Source organism: Mustelus asterias, chromosome 14 (assembly GCF_964213995.1).
Source record: "Mustelus asterias chromosome 14, sMusAst1.hap1.1, whole genome shotgun sequence".
In the NCBI taxonomy this organism is placed as follows: Eukaryota; Metazoa; Chordata; class Chondrichthyes; order Carcharhiniformes; family Triakidae; genus Mustelus; species Mustelus asterias.
Genome location: NC_135814.1, coordinates 81,012,294 through 81,035,477, shown reverse-complemented (window position 1 = coordinate 81,035,477; position 23,184 = coordinate 81,012,294). Strand labels below are relative to the sequence as shown.

The following is a 23,184-nucleotide window of genomic DNA, read 5'->3' as shown; positions in this document are numbered from 1 at the left end:
CAGCCAGAGAGTGGTGGGTCTGTGGAATTCATTGCCACAGAGGGCTGTGGAGGCCGAGACGTTGAGCGTCTTCAAGACAGAAATTGATAAATTCTTGATTTCTCGAGGAATTAAGGGCTATGGGGAGAGAGCGGGTAAATGGAGTTGAAATCAACCATGATTGAATGGTGGAGTGGACTCGATGGGCCGAATGGCCTTACTTCCGCTCCTATGTCTTATGGTCTTATGGTCTTATGGACACTTCTGATCACTGCCTCCATCTGACACATCTCCCTTCCTTGGCAAGAGTTTCCATTTTCCAAACTTGCTTTAGCCTCCAGGAAAGTAGAGACACAGGTCAGTAAGCAAGTAAAGAACAGTGACACATTGAAGTAGGTTTGATATGTTCCCCAAAATCCTGGTTCAGAAGTAAAAGATAGTGATCCCAATTACACACAACTACACAGGCCTGAATTTTTCATCCATTTGGTGCGCGTACTTGGCGGGCCTGGAAGCAGGTTCAAAATGCATTGCTGTCTGTGGTTAGCCATGGAACGCAATTGCACATTAGTTAGCCAATTAACTGGCAGCCAGTGTGAGCTGGAAAAGGCTTGGCGCTGCTGGGGAGGGTGAATGACAATAAAAGGGAGGATGAGGGCTGGTGCTTCTAATGTGCTCCCTGAGGGGGACAGCCGCTGTGGAGCTGTCTCAGGGAGCTGCTGACGCATGAGAAATTAATTGCGAAGGAAAAACTATGCAAAAAATATGTAGGCAGCACATTCAAACATAAACCTCAGTCCCCAGGCACCCTTTTTAAATTTTATTTTGGCCCTGTAGCGATTTTATGATTCTGACATTTCATCCCACCCTGGATCGAGGTTGAAGTTAAAATGTAAAGGCTGCCTGGCCAATTGGCTTGCTCGCCAACTGTAAAAGCAAATGGGCCATGAGTTCCATTGGCCTCTAAATGGGTTAAATCGCCTGCTTGATAGTTGACAGGCGTGCTTCTGATTTTCATGTGTGTCCACTGACTGAAATATTGCTTGAATGCACGATGACTTTGGGACGTGCACCCAATGTCTTCTGAAACTATTTCACAGTTCCAGTTGGGCGCATACCCACCCGAATGTAAAATTCTGGCCATAGTCTAACTGAAGCAGCTACACAGCCTGACAATCTGAATGCCAGCCAAAGGAATCACTGTTCCACTGTCATAGAACATAGAACAGTACAGCCCAGGAACAGGTCCTTTGGCCCACAATGTGGTGTCGAACATGACCCCAAATTAAATTAATTGCTTCAGCCTGACCTTGGTCTATATCCCTTTATTCCTTGCATATTCATGTGCTTATCTAAAAACCCCTTAAGCACCCTACTGCACCTGCCTGCACGACCACCCGTGTTCCAGACCCTACCACTCTCTGTGCAAAAAAACTTGCTCCTCACGTCTCTTTTGAACTTTCCCCCTCTCACCTGAAGTGCATGCCCCCTAGTATGAGGCATTTCAACTCTGGGAAAAAGATTCTGACTGTCAACCCTATCTATACCTCTCATAATTTTATAGACTTCTATCAGGTCTCCCCTCAGCCTCCGCTGCTCCAGAGAAAACAACCCTAGTTTGTCCAGCCTCTCCTTATAGCTCACACCCTATAGTCCAGGCAGCGTCCTGGTAAACCTCATCTGCACCCTCTCCAAAGCCTCCACATCCTTCCTATAATATGACGAGCAGAATTGAATGTAATACTCCAAGTGCGGCGTAACCAAAGTTTTATAAAGCTGCAATATTACATCTTGACTCTTGTACTCCAAGCCCCGACTAATAAAGGCAAGCTTGCCATATGCTTTCATTACCACTGTATCTACTAGTGTGGCCACTCTCAGGGAGCTGTGGACTTGGATCCCAAGATCCCTCTGTACATCAATGTTGTTCAGGGTCCTGCCATTAACTGTATACTTACCCTTAATATTTGATCTCTCAATGTGCAGCACCTCACACTTGCCTGGATTAAATACCATCTGCCATTTCTCTGCCCATATCTGCAGCTGATCTATATCCCGCTGTACCCTTTGACAACCTTCTACACCATCCACAACTCCAACTATCTTTGTGTCATCTGTAAACTTACTAGCCCATCCATTTATGTTTTCATCCAAGTCATTAATATACATATAATCCAAACGGATCCCTGCAGAACACCATTAGTCTTGGACCTCCAGCCAGAAATACATCCTTCACCACTGCTCTCTAACTTCTATAGGCAAGCCAATTCTGAATCCAAGTGGCCAAGCCACCGTGGATCCAATGCATCTTAATCATCTGGAAAAGCCTACCATGAGGGATCTTGTTGAAAGCCTTACTAAAATCCATGTGGACAACATCCACTTCTCTACCCTCATAGATCACCTTCGTCACCTTCTCCTGTCAGAGAAAGTAATTACTTCAGACCAGGGAATATTCCCTGACCCTCAGTTGAAAATCACATTCCCAAATTGATCCCCTTGATTCCAAAATATTGTACCATAAATTTGAACTGTATAACAAAAGGCAATTTTTGAAGGACCTGAATTCGAGTACTGGTAATATCTGAGAGCTGAACAGGCTCCAGTTGGAGGCTTGGAATCACACAGCACTGCAGTCTGCTGAGGACTACAGGCAAAGGGGAAGCAAGCAACAAATTTCCACACTGTATTCTAAGTAGTATTGTGCTTCGTTTCACCAGAACGTTCCTAAAGGATGAAGCCTCAGCATACCCCAAAAACACGGTCCAATCTTCCTCTTTTGTTACTTGCATTCCGTTGGGTGAGTGATCCTCTGTTCTGTAAATTTTGATGAAATGCATCATTCTTGGTAGCTGTAGAAAAGGAATACTAATTACTGAAAAACAATATTTATATTTTCATAGCTTTAAAAATGAGGAAAAACCATGTAGGCTGAGACTCTTTTCAATAAAGAGAAAGCGAAGTGGTGACTATAACAGAGATCACTCAATTAGAGGTTTAATGATGTATATTTAGAGATGTTTCCACTTTTGGCAGAGTCCAAAACTGGGGTCATCAATATAAGATAGTCACTAATAAATTCAACAAGTAATTCAGGAAAAACGTCTTTACCTAGGGTGTGGTGAAAAATTGGAACTCTCTGAACTCCATTTAAGTAGTAAGGGCAAATAACATAAACCCACTTAAGGGGTTGGTGGATAGGTACATAATGGAGAGAATAATATAAGGATCACATAGAGATGAAGGAAGCTTATGTGGAGCATAACACCAATGCTGATGTGTAGGGTTGGCTGGTTTTTATGTGCCATAAATTCTACGTAATGGTATATTTACAACCCAGTGATGTTTATTGTACTGGAACATCCTTTTCCATAGGCCTTTAAAGGGAATCTGAATAACATCACTGACTATGAAAGTATGGCAATCTTGATGTTGACCTTTTTCTTGAAGAGCAGTGTATGTGAACCCGTCTATTTTCTCCCTCCCCATTTACTCAATTTCCCTCAGATGGCAAATTGTCTGGTTCTTCACATATTCTCTTCCCTTGATAACTATAACAACTCTAAACCAGACAGTAAAAGATTGATTTACAACTGTGCACATAAATTAAACCCACGGCCTTCTGATCTGCATCATTCAGAAGCACAGGAAGTATTGCATTTACACATTGAATCATTGGCAAGTATGTAAACTTAGGTAATGAGGCCTCATGTTTTGAACCAGAGGAGCAAGATAATGAGAATTTCAGAGGAACCTGGTACCTTCCTCAGACCATTATGAATTTAAAAAAAACTCCTGTCACATCTGAAGTTTCTCTTTTTCAATGAATCAGACTCTTAAGTTGCTATGGCTCTAATATTGATTTGCAGACAAAGCATTCAGTGGAACTGTGCTGTTTTTGTTGAAATTGTCACAACTCTTCTTCCAAAGAATCTAACACCTGGAAATTATGGTTCTACAAAGGCTTCCGGTCTCAAGCATAGATTCAGACTATTGACAATCTAACCAAGGTGGCATTCACTGTGCAGCATATTGACTGAACAGAGATTAGGAACAGGAACCCCAGAAGGTTTTTTTCTCTCCTCTGAAGTGTTTAACATCTAAACGTGACATTGAAAACCTTACCAAGGTTCCTTTGACAACATCTCCCAAAGCTGTGATCTGAACCGAGACAAGTGCAATCTCTCAAATTTCCTCTCCAAGTCACACACTATCTTAACTCATTGATTGCCGTCCCTTTACTGTCACTGGATCAATTTTTAAAAAATCTTTCATGGGATGTAAGCATTGGTGGCCTATTCCTAATTGTCCTTGAGAAGGCACAGAGTCATAGAAGTTTACAGCATGGAAACAAGCCCTTCGGCCCAACTTGTCCATTCAGCCTTTTTTTTAAACCCTTAAGCTAATCCCAATTGCCCACATTTGATCCATATCCCTCTATTTCCATCTTATCCATGTAACTATCTAAATGCTTTTTAAAAGACAAAATTGTACCCACCTCTACTACTACCTCTGGCAACTTGTTCCAGACACTCACCACCCTCTGTGTGAAACAATTGCTCCTCTGGACACTTTTGTATCTCTCCCCTCTCACTGTAAACCTATGCCGTCTAGTTTTAGACTCCCCTACCTTTGGAAATGATATTGACTATCTAGCTGATCTGTGCCCCTCATTATTTTATAGCCCTCTATAAGATCACCCCTCAGCCTACTACGCTCCAGAGAAAAAAGTCCCAGTCTATCCAGCCTTTCCTTATAACTCAACCCATCAAGTCCCGGTAGCATCCTAGTAAATCTTTTCTGCACTCTTTCTAGTTTAACAATATCCTTTCTATAATGGGTGACCAGAACTGCACACAGTATTCCATGTGTGACCTTACCAATGTCTTGTACATCTTCAACAAGACAATCCAATTCCTGTATGTTCTGACCGATGAGACCAAGCATGCCGAATGCCTTCTTCACCACTCTGTCCACCTGTGACTCCACTTTCAAGGAGCTATGAACATGTACCCCGAGATCTCTTTGTTCTGTAACTCTCCCCAACGCCTACCATTAACTGAGTAAGTCCTGCCCTGGTTCAATCTACCAAAATGCATCACCTCGCATTTGTCTAAATTAAACTCCATCTGCCATTCGTCAGCCCACTGGCCCAATTGATCAAGATCCCGTTGCAATCGGAGATAACTTTCTTCACTATCCACTATGCCAACAATCTTGGTGTCATCTGCAAACTTCCTAACCATGCCTCCCATATTCTCATCCAAATCATTAATATAAATGACAAATAACATTGAATCCAGCACTGATCCCTGAGGCACACCGCTGGTCACAGGCCTCCAGTTTGAAAAACAACCCTCTACTATCACCCTCTGGCTTCTGTCAAGAAGCCAATTTTGTATCCATTTAGATACCTCATCCTGGATCAGTGGTGAACCAATAGAGTCAACCTTGTGTAGGTGCACCCACAGTACTATGAGAGATCCAAGATTTGACCCAGTGACAGTAAAGGAAAGGCAATATAATTCTAAGTCTAGCTTGGAATGGAACTTGCAGATCGGGCTATTCCTAAGCATTGCTGTCCTTGTCCATCTCGGTAGCAGAGGTCATTAGTTTGAAAGTCACTGTCGAAGGAGGCTGGGTGAGTTGCCACAGTGCAACTTGTATATAGAAATATGGGAACATAGGACCTAGGGGCAGGAGCAGGCAACTTGGCCCCACAAGCCATTTGTAAGATCCTGACTGATCTGGTTGTGGTCTCAACTCCACCTGGGGTGTACCTCCATATGGTACACACTGCTGAAATTGTGCACCGGTAGTGGGATTAAATGTTTAAGTTGGTCCTGGATGATGTTGAGCTTCATGAATGTTGCATGGGAGTTGCACTCACAAGTGGAAAGTATTCCATCACATTCCTGTCTTGTGCCTTGTAGATGGTGGACAGGCTCTGGGGAGTCAGGAAGTGAGTTACTTGCTGCAGAATTCACAGCCTCTGATCTGCTCTTATAGTTACAGTATTTACATGGTTCGTCCAGTTAAGTTTCTGGTCAATGGTGACCCCCATTATATTGACGGTGGGGGATTCATTGATGGTAATGCTGGTGAATGTCAAGCTTGATTGTAAGAATCTCTCTTGTTGGAGATGGTCATTGCCTGACAAGTAAAATAATTATTAGACTGAGTTTGAATGTTGTCCAGGTCTGGCTGCGTTTGGATTTGGACATAGACTGTTCCAGTACTTGAGGAGTTGTGGATGATATTCAACAGTGAGCCAGCATCAGCAGACATCCCCATTTCTCATGATGAAGGAAATATCATGGACAAAGCAGTTGAAAATGATCGGGCCTGGGATACTTACCCCGAGGATCTTCTGCAGCGATGTCTTGGATCAACCTCAAACATTACAACCATTTTCGTTCATGCTAAATATTGTTCAAACAAGTAGAGAGCGAGGTTTCCCTCTGATTTCCATTGATTCCAGTTTTGCTAGGGCTCCTTGATGCCACACTTGGCCAAATGCTGCCTTGATGCCAAGGGCGGTCACTCTCATTTCACCTCTGGAATAAAGGGTGCAGATTTCCCAGCCTGCTGCATTGCTCGAGTAGCACAGTAGACTGGGAAATGTCAGCAGAGGGGATGTAATGGGATTCACAACCAGCGTCTAGCCGATTGCAACTTTCCCAGGCCATTTTGTATGGTGCAATCAGCCTCATGCCGGAAATCAATGGGAGGCTGATTACCATATTGAAATCGACATTTCATATCATTAGCGAGCCCAGGACAGTATTGTCCGGGCTCGCTAATGTTTCCCACCAGCGGGGATTAAAGCTGGTTCCCATCAACAGGGACCAGGCGTGATGACCACGCAGTGGGGCTGAGGCCATTGAGGCCCCCTCGGGATCCACAACTGGATGTGACATGACTGCAGAGCTTTGACCTGATCTGTTGGTTGGAGGATTGCTTAGCTCTGACGTTTGTATGCTGCTTCCCATGGTTAGCATGAATATTGTCCTGCATCGTAGCTTCACCAGGCTGATACCTCATTTTTAGGTGTGTCGCTCCTGTTCTTGGCATGTTTTCCTGCCCTTCTCATTGAACCAATGGTTCAATGGTCATAGTAAAGTAAATGCTGAGCCATGATTGTGCCTGAATATAATTCTTCTGCTGTTGGCCCACAGTATCTCATGGATGCTCAGTTTTGATCGGATAGATCTGCTCTGCCATTTTGCATGCTGGTACTGCCACACAACACAATGGATGGAATATTCAGTCTGAAGATGGGCCTTTGTCTCTACAAGGAGTGTGTACGACCCCTTTTACTTGTCCTGTCATGGATAGATGCACCAGTGATTGTTTGATTGGCGAGGGTGAGATTGGTAGGTTTTTCTCTCTTGTTGGTTTCCTCACTTGTGTTCTATTTGTTTTCGGGACGTGGGCGTCGCTGGTTGGGCCAGTATTTATTTCCATCCCTAATTGCCCCTGAACTGAGTGGTTTGCAAGGCCATTTCAGAAGGCAGACCAGGTAAGGATGGCAGATTTCCTTCCCTAAAGGATATTAGTGAAGCAGATGGGTTTTTACAATAATTGATAATGGTTTCATCGTCACCATTAGAGTTTTACTGAATTCAAATTTCACCATCTGCTGCGGTGGGGTTTGAACCCAGAGCATTATCCTGGGTCATTGGATTATTATGTCCAGTGACAATACAACTATGCCACCACCTTCCCTGGCCACTGGCCCACTCTGACAAATATATCCCTCAGGAATTGGTCAACTCAGGCAGTAATGCTGATACTGAGCCACTCTTGTTTATGGGCATTGAAGTTCCCCCACCCAGAATACAGTCTGTACCCTTGCTTCTCTGTGCTTTTTACTGATTCTTCAGCTGAGGGGGTGGAGGTGAGGGGTGGAGATGAGGGGTGGGGCATGGGGTGTAGTGGTGCTGGCTTTGTGGGTGATAGTCAGTAGGATGCCATGAAACTTCTTGGGGTCTGAAATCAATGTTAAAGATTCCCAGGGGAACTCTCTCCCAACTGTATACCACAGTGCCATGATGTGGAGATGCTGGCGTTGGACCGAGGTGAACACAGTAAGAGTTTTAATAACACCAGGTTAAAGTCCAACAGGTTTATTTGTTAGCAAATACCATTAGCTTTCGGAGCGCTGCTCCTTCGTCAGATGGAGTGGAAATTGGAGTGTTATTAAAACTCTTACTGTGTACCACAGTGCCACCATTTCTGGTAGGTCTGCCAGGCTGTTGGGATAGTATACTCAGGAATGTGGTGGAGGAATCTGGGGCTTACTATGTCAGGCTGTTGCTTGACTAGTCTGTAGGGCATCTCCCCCAATTTTCGCACAAGTCCCAGATGTTAATGAGGTAAACTTTGCAGGGCCGACTGGGCTAGGTGTGCTTTTGCCTTTTTTGATGCATGGGTCAGTGTTAGGTGGTCTGTCCAGTTTTATTCCTTTCTGACTTTTCTTTAGTGGTTTGGCACAACTGAGTGGCTTGTTAGGCCATTTCAGAGGGCAGCAAAGAGCGAACCACATTGCCCTGAGTCTACAGAGCCACAGAGTCCTGCAATCTCTACTTAACAGCATTGTGGAGAGTTATGGGGTTTATAAAAGACTACTCACCATTTCCTTTTTAAGAACAGCTAGGTTTAAACAATAAATGCTGCTAGTCTTGCTAGTTATTCCCAAATGAATGCATGCATAAAATTGCCCAAAGTCCTCCTACTACTGCTTCGGCTGAGACCAACTAACTCAGCACAGACTGAGGATTGTGTGTGATTGTAAGGCTCAGTTTAATTATATGAAGCCACAGAAATCTGTGAGCACCACAGCTTTCTGTTTAATGTAGGGTAGGCTGTGTGCTTATGGAAACTCTGCGTTTCGTGTAGACAAAATAAACACTGTGCGGTAACAAGCATCGGGAAGGAGCTTTAAAAATGTATCAGCATATTGGCAACTGAAATCCATCAAAAGTACAAATGAACCTCAATGCTGGTCTGTTAGACAATTCTTCAAGCTCAATAAAAAACGCTATTGTATTTTGTCCATGTGAAAATCTGAAATTATAATCCATCCTGTAACTTTGATGGTGTGAGCTTTTTCTTTCAAAAGGCTCTTAACATTAAACATTAATATATTAATAATTCCTTTCAAACAACACTCTGCTTCTCCACAGGTACTCCATTGTGATTGTTTCAGAAGGGGCCTGGACAAGGTCATTCATTAGCTCTCATCATTAAAGAAGAGAAATAGATGAAACAATTACTTTCAAACAAATTATATATGATTACCCTTACTGTCTTTAATTAAACAATCATAAATACCCCACAAAACCTCGTGTTAGGAGCAAGTTCCTAGTTGATGCCAGGGTGATAATATCGATGTTAGAAGTTTCTTGCAATGTTCTATAATGAGGTGCCTCCACTATCTTTCTTAGTGCTTTGAAAAGTGATCACCATGTGTTTGCTGCACCAAACAAAAAATCCTCCCACTCACTTCCTTAACTAGATTTCATCAAAATGACTTTCCCCAAATTAAATAGTCATACCTGGGACTAATATCTACGTTAATACAATATTAAAAGTATGGATTTGATAGCAAATACTTAGAATTTGTTTTTATTAAAAGCATTAAGACTAACGATAAGACATAATTTAGGGAGAGATGGATTTGGGCAGTGGCTGTTTCCTAAAATTCCTTCCCCTTTAAGTCATGTTGGCAGCATAAATTGAATGGAATGTAACTGTTAAAAAATAATATTGAGGTTAAGTAGGACTGGAGCAAGGCAATCTGGTAGTAGTCACAACTGTTCAAGATATCGTTACATTATATTTCAAGACCAAAAATAGTAGGAGGCAAGGGAGACTGGAGAAGAAGATGACTCATTGTTTTGAGATGCTGGGAAAAAGAAAATGAGTTAAGAGTCGCAAACTCTCAGTATGCAGGATGCAGAAAAGGAAGAAGAATACGCAAGAGGGTTGAGGACCATAAGAAATGAATGGGACAAGGGGAAAGAAACTGGTTTGTGCTCAGGCAGTGAAAAGGTGGGAGAAAGGAGGAAAGATTAAATAAAGCACCGGAGAGTCTGCTCATTGTTATAGGACAGAGGAAATAGAACATGCAAAAGGGAAGTACGTTTGAGAAGGCAGGCTATAAGTATCTCGAAACACCTGGGTGGGGCATGGAAGGGATGTCTCATTGTATTACAATCTAAGAAGACCCAACCCATTTTCAAATAAAAATTATAAATATTCTATTCAAATTAAATTGCTACTATTTCTGACTGACTTTTTGATTCCTTATTTCCAGTTGAATTTAAACATTTTCGGCGAGGATACTGGTGCACCATCATTGCCTGTAAAAGAGATGCACATTTGTTAAACAAATTGGTTGTGAAATGAACCATCATCCATACATATCACACAACTCACTTATCTAAGCACAGACATAGCCTCCATGTATAACATAACTCTCAAGGGTTAAGAGAATGTGGGATTGATAAATGTAACCAGTGCTTTTTATTGAATCCCTACAATGCAGAAGACGACTATTTGGCCCATTGATTCTGCATCAACTCTCTGACAGGGTTTTACCTTCTCCCCCACTCTATCCCTGTAAACCCGCACATTCACCATGGTTAATCCATCTAACCTACACATCTTGGGACACTAAGGGGCAATTTAGCATGGGCAATCCACCTAACACGCACATCTTTGGAGTGTGAGAAGAAACCGGAGCACCCGGAGGAAACCCACGCAGACAGGGGAAAAACGTGCAAACTCCACACAGTCACCTGAGACTGGAATCGAACCCGGGTTCCTGGCCCTGTGACGCAGCAGTGCTAAGCACTGTGCCACCATGCCGCCAGAGCCACTCTGTGCATACCTAGGCATCTAGCAGACTCAGGTCCTCAGCACAAGATGCATTGTAATATTTAAATATTGCCCCCAATGCATTACACTAAGAGATGAGCAAAATTCATTAGGGTGGGAATTCCTGCTGACATTTCATGAAGAAAAAATGTAGGGGTTGGGGATGGTGGATATGGTGCTGCTGTGAAGATGGCCAAAATGACGCTTAGGACTAATATTTTGGCAGCAGGTAAGTTGGATGAGCCATAGGATAAGTTTTAAAAATTCTCATGGTCCTCTCTTGCGTGTGCTTTTGCAAACAATCCTGAAGAACTAGTGTTCATCTCAGGCTTCCAGTCTATTTGTGGGAAGCAGGCCTCATTTCAATGAGAACAAGGTCTTATTCACACTGACACAAACTCTGCACTCTCTGAGGTACATACCTCAGGCGTAGAGTTGGCCTCTGCATCCAATTATTCAGGGAAGTATCGGCTACTGAGAATACAGATAAAATATTACAACCATATATAGAAACTTTATACTTCAATTTGGACCACATTTTTAAAAACCTTAGTCCCGCCTTCAGCTTTTTCCACTCCTCTCCTGAATATGATGATCTTCCATCTCTTGGTGCCTTGCCCAAGCTATGATTTTTCCCAGTTTAAACTGTGACAGTGAGTACCACATTGATATTTCTCTGGAGGGTACTGCAGCTGAGCCCAATGCTGTCCTCACAAAATACCCACTTTTCAGAAAAAATCCCACCAATAGAACTGAGGCACAAGCTAATTGAAGCATTTCATGATCAGTTAACATGGAACACACTGGGCATCAAAACTGAAAGTTTCCTTATCTGTTGACTCAGCCCCACAATGAGATGTTTACTGTCCAGGTGAACAAGCACCACACGACTTTTTAAATCACATTTAGTCTCCATCTAATTCTTCTCACCAGCTGAACACCTGCGCAGTTTTCCTTTACAGCAAATGTGGCAGAGACTGCAATGCCAGAGTGGGCTCCTGAGCCCCACAAGCTAATAATTAGCACAGAGTTGATAGTGCAAATCAGTCTTTCATGATACAGAAGACTGTCAAAGAGCTTTTCAAATTCCTTGATTTCATTTTCAAAGTGGTGAAGTGAAAAACATTTATATACTTTTGAAAGACACCATCCACTTAACATTTACTACAATGTTGTTCAACTAAATTGCATTAACATTTCTACAATTGAAGGATAAATTCCACAACAACATAGAAACTAGAAGCAGCAGTAGGTCATTCAGCCCTTCAAGCCTGCTGTGCCACTGATTTAGATCATGACTGATCATTGAATTCAATATCCTGATCCCCCTTCCCCCCATATCTCTTGATCCCTTTAGTCCCTAGAGCTATATCTAATTTCCCTTGATCCCTTTAGTCCCTAGAGCTATATCTAATTTCTTCTTGAAATCAGACAACGTTTTGGCCTCAACTACTTTGTGGTAGTGAATTCCACACATTCACCATCCTCTGGGTGAAGAAATTTCTCCTCACCTCAGTTCTAAAAGGTTTACCCTTTATCCTCAAACTATGACCCCTAGTTCTGGACTCCCCCACCATTGGGAACATTCTTTCTGAATCTATCCTGTCTAACCCTGTTAGAATTTTGTAAGTTTCTATGAGATCTCCTCTCACTCTTCTAAACTCTAGTGAACATAATCCTCTCCTCACATGACAGACCTGCCATCCCAGGGATCAGCCTGGTAAACCTTTGAATTGCTTGAAATGCCATCCTTGGAACCAATAAGCTATATGTAGAAATTCTTCCGGTAATTCTAGTTTATAAAATTGGATAAAGGGAATCTCAAGTAGCGTAGAAACCAGACACTGAAATTGAGTGCTTTAACAGGCAGGTTGAGACTACAAAAACTGTCAAATTCTGAGACAAGAAATGGAATTATTTATCATGCGATATCATGTTTCTTGCCCAAGCAATTTTATCAACCTACTCACAAATATTTAATTATATTAAAAGATAAACAAAGGAATATGTGATGTTCAACAAATAGGTCGGACCAAAAAATATCACTTTTCCCAACAGTCGATGAAAAAGTATTTTCCTGTATCCTTTACCACTCTCATATGAAATCATATGGGGATCTTGGATGGGAACTAGCTACCTTCTGTCTTCCGTTGGTGTTTCATCATTGTCTCTCTTTCCCCCACATTTCCCTGAAGAACAGCTCCATACACTGTCTCCCATCCAGTGTCTCTTCTAAGTGACTATGTTTCAAGTTTGAACTTAAGCAGGAGTGTGTCAGTGAGCAAGATATTTAACAGTGAAGTTTGAGAGAGCTGCAGCCTTTACTCAGTTGATATCGGCACACATACGAAAAGCAACTGGACAGCGATCAGGAAGTGGCAACCATATGCACACAGATATTTCCAGTTCATGGACTAGGACTCTGTTATCCACTCTAATTTAGTCAGCATCAGTGATGTAACACATTGACACTAACACACCATACATGTGCACACACGTGCACACATACACACACACACACACACACACCTGTCCATCTTGTTTCCTTTTGGGTTTATCCTCAGTTGAAACATTCATCCCAGCTGCACTCAGTGCTGCAATCCGGTTTTCTATGTCAGAAACCTGCAGTACAAAACCGCACTGACATTTCAAATTGCTAATACATCAACATTTTTTGTGTAAAGATACTTACTGGGAGAAAAATGCATTCTCATAGTGCTGCTTGCAGACTATGTCGCTTCTTCAAGGGCAGATAGTACAGGCCAAATGTTCTGGTCTCCGGATTGTCAAAGGCCAGATATGACTGAAATGCGCGCCGGGAACCTGTGCAAGTCCTGATGGCATCCTTCTGTGGAAAATGCCTGGGAAGTTCCAACTTCTGATGGGTAATTCCCATGCTCGTCCGTGAATGTCTCCAAATCTAAGTTACAGTCGGAGACTTCGAACAGTTCCATGACACTTAACTGGATACCGAACCAGGAGGTGATTGACGAAAAATCCTAGTCTAACTCCTGGGTATCTACTGAACGGTGCTCCCAATCACTCACACTATGACCTGACCATTCCCCAACCTCCCTAACTATCCTCCTATTTCCTCTCCCAACACCAACTCCCCCAATTCCCGTCTACCCACCCAGTTCCTCCCGATCCCCCGCCAACTACCTCTCCAACTACCACCCGCTTTGACCCCCCACCTCGATGACCCTCCACCCAACCTGACTATCCTCCCTATCTGATCTGTTTATCCTCTGACCAAACTACCCATTCACCCACTTCTCCCTTACAGCCACAAACTCACCGCTATCCATTTACCACCTTACTGACCTATTGCTATCCATTTGTCCACCTCACCCACCTATTCGCACCCCTACACACCTCACCAAGCTATCCATTCACTCACTCAACCATTCACTAACATTTGTTAACTAACGTTAAGACTGGACATTTAAACCTACCGTACTGCAGCTAGTGTGGAAAAAAGGGGGCATGTCTTGTCTTTCCCCAACTCTACTACAATCCAATGGAGTTCTCCAGAGGACATGCATTCCACGTTTCTGCCACAGCCGGGGTTGGAAGCCCAGTAGAAATGTGTAGCAGTGTCAGGTTGAGAACATTTCCAGACACAGCAGCAATCCACAGATGATTGCTGCTCCACAGATGATCCAGGCCTACATCAATGATGACTGGCACATGGATCACACAAATAGTGACCCATAGCACTGTCTGGCCCCAAAGAAGCGATATAGTCTGCAAGCAATGTTTGATGTTGCGCTAATTGTAAGGATCCCCCACCCCCTGCCCACTTCTCCCTTTATAATTTGTGCTGTGTTTACCCCCACACCAATTCATCATTCCTTGATCAATATAATGGGCTGGCAAATGAGTTGCAGGATGAAACCAGTTTATGCCCATAGGCTCCCTGACCAAATGGTAGCTCTGCAGATGCTTCCATTGCCATCAGGGAATAGTCAAGTAGAGAACAAAGCAAGCATCTAAATGGACATTGCTGAACCTTGGACAGCCACCATACTGGTTTTATGCTGACCAAGAAAATGTCAATGAAAATGCCCCCTACAAAATCCTAGATTTGATCCTTCAACTATACTGTTCATAGTTGGGGTGCCAGTCGGGCACTATAATTCCTCTCAGTAAGTGAATGTTAAACAGATCTCCTGTTTCTGATCATTATCCAGTGGTCTTGCTGGAAGTGCACAGTTGAGAATGTGATTAGATTCTGCTATACTTGCCTGTTAGGGCTCAGCTATGAATAATGAGGACTTGGGCAAGTTCCTAGAACACACCTGTTATATGGAGAACTGTAATCCAACAAGAAATTATTCCATTCTGATGAAGACCACAGACATGAAATGTCACCTCTTGTTTCAGCATATGTACAGCATTTTCTGTTTTTATTTAAGAAATCATTGCGCGTTGCATTGTGACTGTGAAAATAGGACAGTAAAAGAAAATATCAAGTGGTAGGTAATGAAAACAGAAAATTCTGGAAATATTCAACAGTGGCTGCGAAGAGAGCAAACATTTCAGGTAGATGACCTTTCATTAGACCTGACTGTTCATAAATTGGATGGAAAGTCATCAACCTGAAATGATAACTTGTTAACCAAGGTTCCTGGCAGAAAGAGAGGTTGATGGAATCAATGCCAGACACTTGTTATTAAGATCAGCAAAGAGTGGGGGTAAATGGGTTGTCGATCAGTGACTAGTGGTGTGCCTCAGGGATCAGTGTTGGGACCACAATTGTTTACAATTTACATAGATGATTTGGAGTTGGGGACCAAGTGCAATGTGTCAAAATTCGCAGATGACATTAAGATGAGTGACAGAGCAAAGTGTGCTGAGAACACTGAAAGTCTGCAAAGGGATATTAATAGTCTGAGTGGGCAAGGGTCTGGCAGATGGAGTACAATGTTGGTAAATGTGAGGTCATCCATTTTGGTAGGAATAACAGCAAAAATGGACTATTATTTAAATGCTAAAAAATTGCAGCATGCTGCAATGCAGAGGGAACTGGGTGTCCTTGTGCATGATTCACAAAAAGTTGGTTTGCAGGTGCAGCAGGTAATTAATGGAATTTTGTCCTTCATTACCAGAGGGATGGAGTTTAAAAACAGGGAGGTTATGTTGCACCGGTATAAGGTGCTGGTGAGGCCACACCTGGAATATTGTGTAATTTTGGTTTGCTTATTTGAGATGGGATATACTAGCACTGGGGGGGGTACAGAGGAGAGTCACTGTGTTGATTCCGGAGCTGAGAGGGTTGGCTTATGAAGAGAGATTGAGTAGACTGGGACTATACTCATTGGAATTCAGAAGAATGAGGGGAGATCTTTTAGAAACATATAAGATTATGAAGGAAATAGATAAGTTAGAAGCAGGGATGTTGTTTCCACAGGCAGGTAAAAATAGAACTAGGAGCATGGCCTCAAAATTAGGGGGAGCAGGTTTAGGACTGAGTTGAAGAAGAACGTCTTCACCTAAAGGGTTGTGAATCTGTGGAATTCCCTGCCCAGTGAAGCAGTTGAGGTTACCTCATTGAATGTTTTTATGGCAAGGATGGATAAAGTTTTGAACAGTAAAGGAATTAAAGGTTTTGGTGAGTAAGGGCGGGTAAGTGGAGCTGAGTCCACAAAAAGAACAGCCATGATCTTATTGAATGGCAGAGCAGATAGCCTATTCCTGCTCCGAGTTGTTATGTTCTTATGTTCTCTCTTCATAAATGCTGCCAGGCCTGCTTGATATTTTCAGCATTTTCTGTTTTTATTTAAGGGGGGTAGGTACAGGGGAGATGTTAGGGGGAAGTTTTTCACACAGAGGGTGGTGGGCGAGTGGAAACGGCTGCCGTCAGTGGTGGTGGAGGCAAACTCAATAGGGTCTTTTAAGAGACTCCTGGATGAGTACATGGGACTTAATAGGATGGAGGGTTATAGGTAGGTCTGGAAGGTAGGGATATGTTTGCCACAACTTCTGGGGCTGAAGGGCCTGTTTCGTGCTGTAGTTTTTCTATGTTTCTATTTCTATGTTTCTAAATCATTGCATGTTGCATCGTGGCTGTGAAAATTGAACAATAAAAGAAAATATCAAGTGGTAGGTAATGAAAACAGAATATTCTGGAAATACTCAACAGTGATTGTGAAGAGAGTTAACATTTCAGGTAGATGACCTTTCATTAGACCTGACTGTTCATAAATTGGATGGAAAGTCATCAACCTGAAATGTTAACTTGTAAATCCAAGGTTCCTGGTAGAAAGAGAGGTTGGTGGAGTCAATGCCAGAAGCTTGTTATTAGGATCAGAAAAATTGGCTTTGATTTGGCAGTCATTGAGATGGACAAGGTGGACTGTAGAGAAAACACGTTGGAGGAGAACATAATGATTAACAGCGCCAAAGGTGGAGTAACTAATGAGGAAGAAGACACTTGACAGAAGCCATTGTTACAGTCAATCAAAATGTTAGTTGTGACTTAGACCAATGTGGATTTGGTACTTTGTTAAGACGGAAGCCAGTTTGGAGGGCATCAATTATGAAATGCATATGCAGATATGAGAGAACAATGTATGCCAGGATTTTGGATTATATTTGGAGAGAATGAAGCGAGTGAAAGTTGGAATTCCTGAAGATTAGTGTGATAGACATTAACCTTCAATGACAGAGATGTGGCCGGAATTCTACGACCTTGCCCGCTTCTGGGATTCTCTGGTTCCACTGCAGTGAATGGAGATTTGGCTTAGTACCAAATTCTCCGTTCTCCCTGGCAGTGGTAGCGGGGCATGTGAGACCAGAGGATTCTGGCCACAGTTTCATTAAATTTGAATTCATAGGGCTAAGCTGGATAGAAACTGGAATGGCAGAGAATCTTCAGGACAACTGAAGACTCACTGGATAAGATGGATGTATTGAGGGCTAAGGGCAAAATTGGGGGCAAAGAGCAGAGAATCGGACGGTTGACGATTTGGTTGGATGGAAAACAGGAAAGTAGTGGCAGCAGCAAGACCAAGGGCCTTAATTTTGGACACAATTGAGTCAATGAGTTTCTCATACTTAGTTTGAGGTGAAGATTGAGTCAGAGGTTGTAGAAGGAGTTGGTTTTGCTCTGTACAGTGATCTATCTTGCAATAGTAAGCAGTTTTGGCAAAGGAGATGGAGTGATGGTACAGGTAGTTTAACCAGTTCTAGGCATGGACCCCTGATTGGTCAAATGGAAAATGTGTAAGAAATTTCAATCCTTGGATCTGAGGATGAAGCGGTGACTTATATTAAATGGCATTCTTCATGGAAGTGGCCAGATCATTGCTGCTTATAATACATTCTGGTGAAGCTTTACATCTCATCTTCCCTGCACCTATAACGTTGAGCCTTCCATAATGCCTTTGCATCATTGCTATGTTAAGGGCATTCTATAAAGTCAAGCTGTTGTTGTGAATGGTCAGTTGTGGAATGCCAGCTGAGCTGAGACATTTCTATTCTTCGTAATTTTCTTGTTCTCCAGTCAAAGGAAATAAGGAAGTACTATGGAAATGCAGGGTTACCCCCCCCCCCACTTCCTTACACTCAGTAAAAGGACCTATTAGGATACAGCAAATTAAACAATAATCTGGTCCTTCAAGACAAAGCTTACCATTGGCAATATTGAGGATGATTATTTAGTGCATCGCATCACTTTTCTCTGCTCTTGTGGTGGAAGTCGAAATATTCCAAATTGACGCATTTAAATAATTGGGTTAATACTGTAGCAAAGTAGTGGACAGAGAAATGCAAACTCCTTAAGTAGTCTCATAACACCAGGTTAAAGTCCAACAGGTTTATTTGGTAGCACGAGCTTTTGGAAGGTCTAATACAGATAGGAAATATACAGTAAATGGCAGAACCTTGAGGAGTATTGACAGGCAAAGGGATCTGGGTGTACAGGTACACAGGTCACTGAAAGTGGCAATGCAGATGGAAAAGGTAGTCAAGGAGGCATACGGCATGCTTGCCTTCATCGGCTGGGGTATTGGGTTTAAAAATTGGCAAGTCATGTTGCAGCTTTATAGAACCTTAGTTAAGCAGCACTTGGAATATAGTGTTCAATTCTGGTCGCCACACTACCAGAAGGATGTGGAGGCTTTGGAGAGGGTACAGAAAAGATTTACCAGGATGTTGCCTGTTATGGAGGGCATTAGCTATGAGGAGAGGTTGGAGAAACTTGGTTTGTTCTCACTGGAGCAACGGAGGTTGAGGGGAGACCTGATAGAAGTCTGCAAGATTATGAGAGGCATGGACAGAGTGGATAGTCAGAAGCTTTTTCCCAGGATGGAAGAGTCAATTACTAGGGGACATAGGTTTAAGATGCGAGGGGCAAGGTTTAAAGGAGTTGTACGAGGCAGATTTTTTACACAGAGAGTAGTGGGTGTCTGGAACCCGTTGCCGGGGGAGGTAGTGGAAGTGGATACGGTAGTGACTTTTAAGGGGAGTCTTGACAAGTACATGAATAGGATGGAAATAGAGGGATATGGTCCCCGGAAGGGTAGGGGGTTTTAGTTAAGTCGGGCAGCATGGTCGGTGCAGGTTTGGAGGGCCGAAGGGCCTGTTCCTGTGCTGTAATTTTCCTTGTTCTTTATACAGATTGAGTATCCATCATCCGAAACTCTTGGGGCTAATTGTGTTTCGCATTTCAGACCATTTTGGTTTTTGGATACTGCATATAGGCCTAAGGGGTCTTATGGTGCAGTGGCTAGCACCCCTGCCTCTGAATTGCAGGTTCGAGTCCCACCCCAGGACTTAATGGCCAAAGAAGTTGCGTTTTTAACACGGTCAAACAGGTTGAGTGTGCCAACCTGCAAATCCTTCCAAACACGCCAATGGCTGGCGGTAAGAGCGAGAGAGATTCCTGGTCAACTATGCTTGATATGCAGCGGTGCCCCTCGAGCTATATGCTCCTGGTGACAGACTGTTCTGGGAATTATTAGCTATGGAAACAGACAAAACGTGCCTTAGTGCAGCACTATGGAATTTGATGGATATAGGCCTAGGGTTACTTCCATTACAATGGTCGGCGCCTAGGCTAGCTATAGTCTAAATGAAAGAAAATGGCTAGAAAAGTAAGATATACCACTAAATAATAAATATAAGGTGCAGTCGGGGAGGTTCATGTCAACTCGGGTCATAGAAATCATAGAAATCAAAGAAACCCTACAGTGCAGAAGGAGGCCATTCGGCCCATCGAGTCTGCACCGACCACAATCCCACCCAGGCCCTACCCCCACATATTTACCCGCTAATCCCTCTAACCTACACATCCCAGGACTCTAAGGGGCAATTTTTAACCTGGCCAATCAACCTAACCCGCACATCTTTGGACTGTGGGAGGAAACCGGAGCACCCGGAGGAAACTCATGTTAGCTCAGATCACAGATGTCCCATGCTAAAGGTCGATGAGATTCAAAAGAAGTGCTGTTTTTGGATATGCTTGGTTTTCAGATTTACAGATAAAGGATACTCACTCAACGTGTAGTTTTCTTCCCTCTTTCTATGGGAGAGTGCTCAGCCTCCATTTGTCAGCTCCCCAGGCTGAGATGGTTGGAATCAGAAGTTCACTGTCTTGAGGAAAAACACTTAGCACCCAGCCCATCACTGAGTGGTGCAACAGCTATCTTTGAGCAAGAAATTGATTGTGAATTTGGTTCTCTACAAAATGTGTTGAGTAAATCTTGTCAAGACAATGTAATTAATAGTATACTTGAAAATGCTGACCACTATAGCGAAGCCTAATCTGTCCTCATTCAATGTCGATGACAGTGCACTTCCAGCAGAAACTATTGGATAGCAATCAATTTTGAGAGCATAGTCTGATTTTATCTTATCCCCTCACTAATCCAGGGGAATCTAAAGCCAATTCCAGTTACTTTTCTACCCTACCGGCTGAGACCAGCTACAGATCAAAGATCAAACCTGGAAACCTTTATGCACTGTACATGCACTGGACAATGTTTTGACCAACAGGGTCATTAGAGATAGAGAACCATCTCTCCTCAGGTTCAACATGCAGCTGCTGAACTGTCTTTCAGATGTGTAGCACTTTACACTGTACCTCGCTTTCAGTGTATTGAACCTTAGCAACAGCTGAAGCCACCTTATCTTCCAGTTCTGAGAGCTCAGAGTCTGTTGTTGTGGTGGTGTGACTCTGTCTGCTTCGTGCTCGCTCCTCCAGATCCTTCAGCTGCCTTTCAAGGCCATAATTTGTGCTGGCTGCCATATACACCTACAAGAAGATAATGTGCCAAATTATTCCCTAAGTCAGCCCTAATTTTCTTCCCATCCTGGGTGGCATGATAGCAGGGATGGCACAGTGGTGAGCACTGCTGCTTCACAGCGCCAGGGCCCCGGGTTCGATTCCCGGCTTGGGTCACTGTGTGGAGTTTGCACGTTCTCCCCGTGTCTGTGTGGGTTTCCTCCGGGTGCTCCGGTTTCCTCCCACGTTCTGAAAGACGTGCTGGTTAGTGCATTGACCCGAACAGGCGCCGGATTGTGGCGACTCGGGGAATTTCACAGTAACTTCATTGCAGTGTTAATGTAAGCCTTACTTGTGACTAATAAATAAACTTTAAACTTTTACAGCTTCCCAGCCCTCTCTATGCATCAACTTAGACAATGTGCCGTCAGGTTATTCTAGCACAGAAGGCAGCTCAGTTAAGCTTGCTCTAATGTCCGTATTTGTTAGCTTTCCAGTAGAAACCACTGGAAAGCTATTTATCCAAGAGGGCTGAAGTCAATGGAAGTGCCTTAATTCCTTCCTTCTCTGAGATCAACTAGCTCAGCAATAGATGGATGCAACATATGCTTTTCCATAATTCAGTACCATGCCAACAGATGCAGTTACCCAAGTACGTTACACATCCACAAAGATCAATTCAGACCTTTTTATATTAACTAAATATAAAAACTGTCAGAAAATGCAAAGATATCTCATAGGTACTAATTTTAAAATATATTTCTTCGGTGAGGTAGACTGTTGTTCTTACGTTTTCCTCAAGTTTTCTGTATGCTTCATCAGCCTCGCTCACACTTAGGTCTTTTTCACTGGACTTTAGGTGAAAACTGGGATTTGTGAGAGGTTCATTAACTGTGCCATCTACTTCTGCAAAGTCATGCAATGCTTTTTCAGTTGCGTTAATGATCCTTAAAGCTTTCGTTGTGATGTCACAAAGAGCCACTGCTGATGAGCGCTGTGAATGCCACATACATAAGTAGAAAACAAAGTTAGTAAAAAGACAGGAAGTTAAAAATAAAGTATGAGTGCAAAGATGTCTTAATTCACCCCGGCTGAGGGAATAAATGTTTTCTTAATCCGTTAAACTGGGAAGGTTTAGGTATCCTGTTTTGTTTCAGTTATTAGTGAACCTTGGCTCACAGCACAAAGCTGTTTCTCATTATGTGTGTTTGGATGGAAATTGCCATGTTCCGGTTAAAATATTTAATGCAAGCATTTAATGTGGAGTTCTCTCTTTGTTCTCTTAGTGGAGGCTTTAACCTGTTTAAAATCATCAGCAGTAACATCCATCTTTAAATAAGGAGTTGCCCCAGTTACCCCATCGTCCAGAGGGACGATGAGGTAACTGGTGGACAAAATGAAAAAAAACCTCATATTAATCACAGCATGGGTCGTTAAAGTTAGGACTGAAAAACATTATTGAACCAGAGTAATGGCTTTATTCATAATCTAACAGTATCATATATAAAAGAGCTGCCATGAGAATGGTTGTTTCTGACACAGGTTGCTTGAAATGGAAAATGTTCATTTTTTTCAGCACTCAGAGCATCATGATATATACTGAAGTGTATACGGTACTGTGAGAGGTACATAAATTTAAAAGGTTAAACTTGTCATTAGTCATTAGCAAGAGCATGGAGCATTTGTCAAGCACACTTTGCGATTAGTAAACATGCTTTTGTAATGCACATCTATTTAGTTAAAGAGTTTTTGCTATTGATTTAGTGGAAGTCTGTCGGGCTCAACAACGATGTGCTTTATTATGTCTACTAAGCTTACACTTTCATCTGCTTCCTTCTTAATAGGTTATATAATGCTTTATATAATGGCTGTGCCCTGCTCAGCCTCCCACCCTCTTCAATCCTTTCGCCTCTTCCTATAACCAATGATATTTTTCTATTTGAGGTTTTCAGTTAAGATTACAATTTATGAAGTGTTGAGATTATATCAAGAATAGTACCCTGAGTTTTAACTCATTTGACAAATGCAGTAAGTCACGTTCCCCTATCACCTCTGTGACCACTGAACTACATTTGGCTCCTGGGCAAACATCT

General features: G+C 42.7%; 1 protein-coding gene across 10 annotated transcripts in view; it reads right to left on the bottom strand.

Moving 5' to 3' along the window:
* Nucleotides 1-23,184, bottom strand: part of LOC144503796 (melanophilin-like) — a 163,060-nt gene that overhangs the window by 4,742 nt on the left and 135,134 nt on the right. For 3 of the 10 annotated variants that reach the window (XM_078228691.1, XM_078228696.1, XM_078228694.1), the window contains 4 exons: nt 20,951-21,121; nt 13,393-13,485; nt 10,280-10,346; nt 2,731-2,831 (listed from right to left, as the gene is read on the bottom strand). In XM_078228691.1, coding sequence (XP_078084817.1) covers nt 2,731-2,831; nt 10,280-10,346; nt 13,393-13,485; nt 20,951-21,121 — 432 coding nt within the window. Of the gene's footprint in view, nt 1-2,730; nt 2,832-10,279; nt 10,347-11,285; nt 11,338-13,392; nt 13,486-20,950; nt 21,122-21,881; nt 22,086-23,184 lie in introns of those variants that run through there. The other 7 variants (XM_078228688.1, XM_078228690.1, XM_078228689.1 and 4 more) reach the window with 5 other exon arrangements.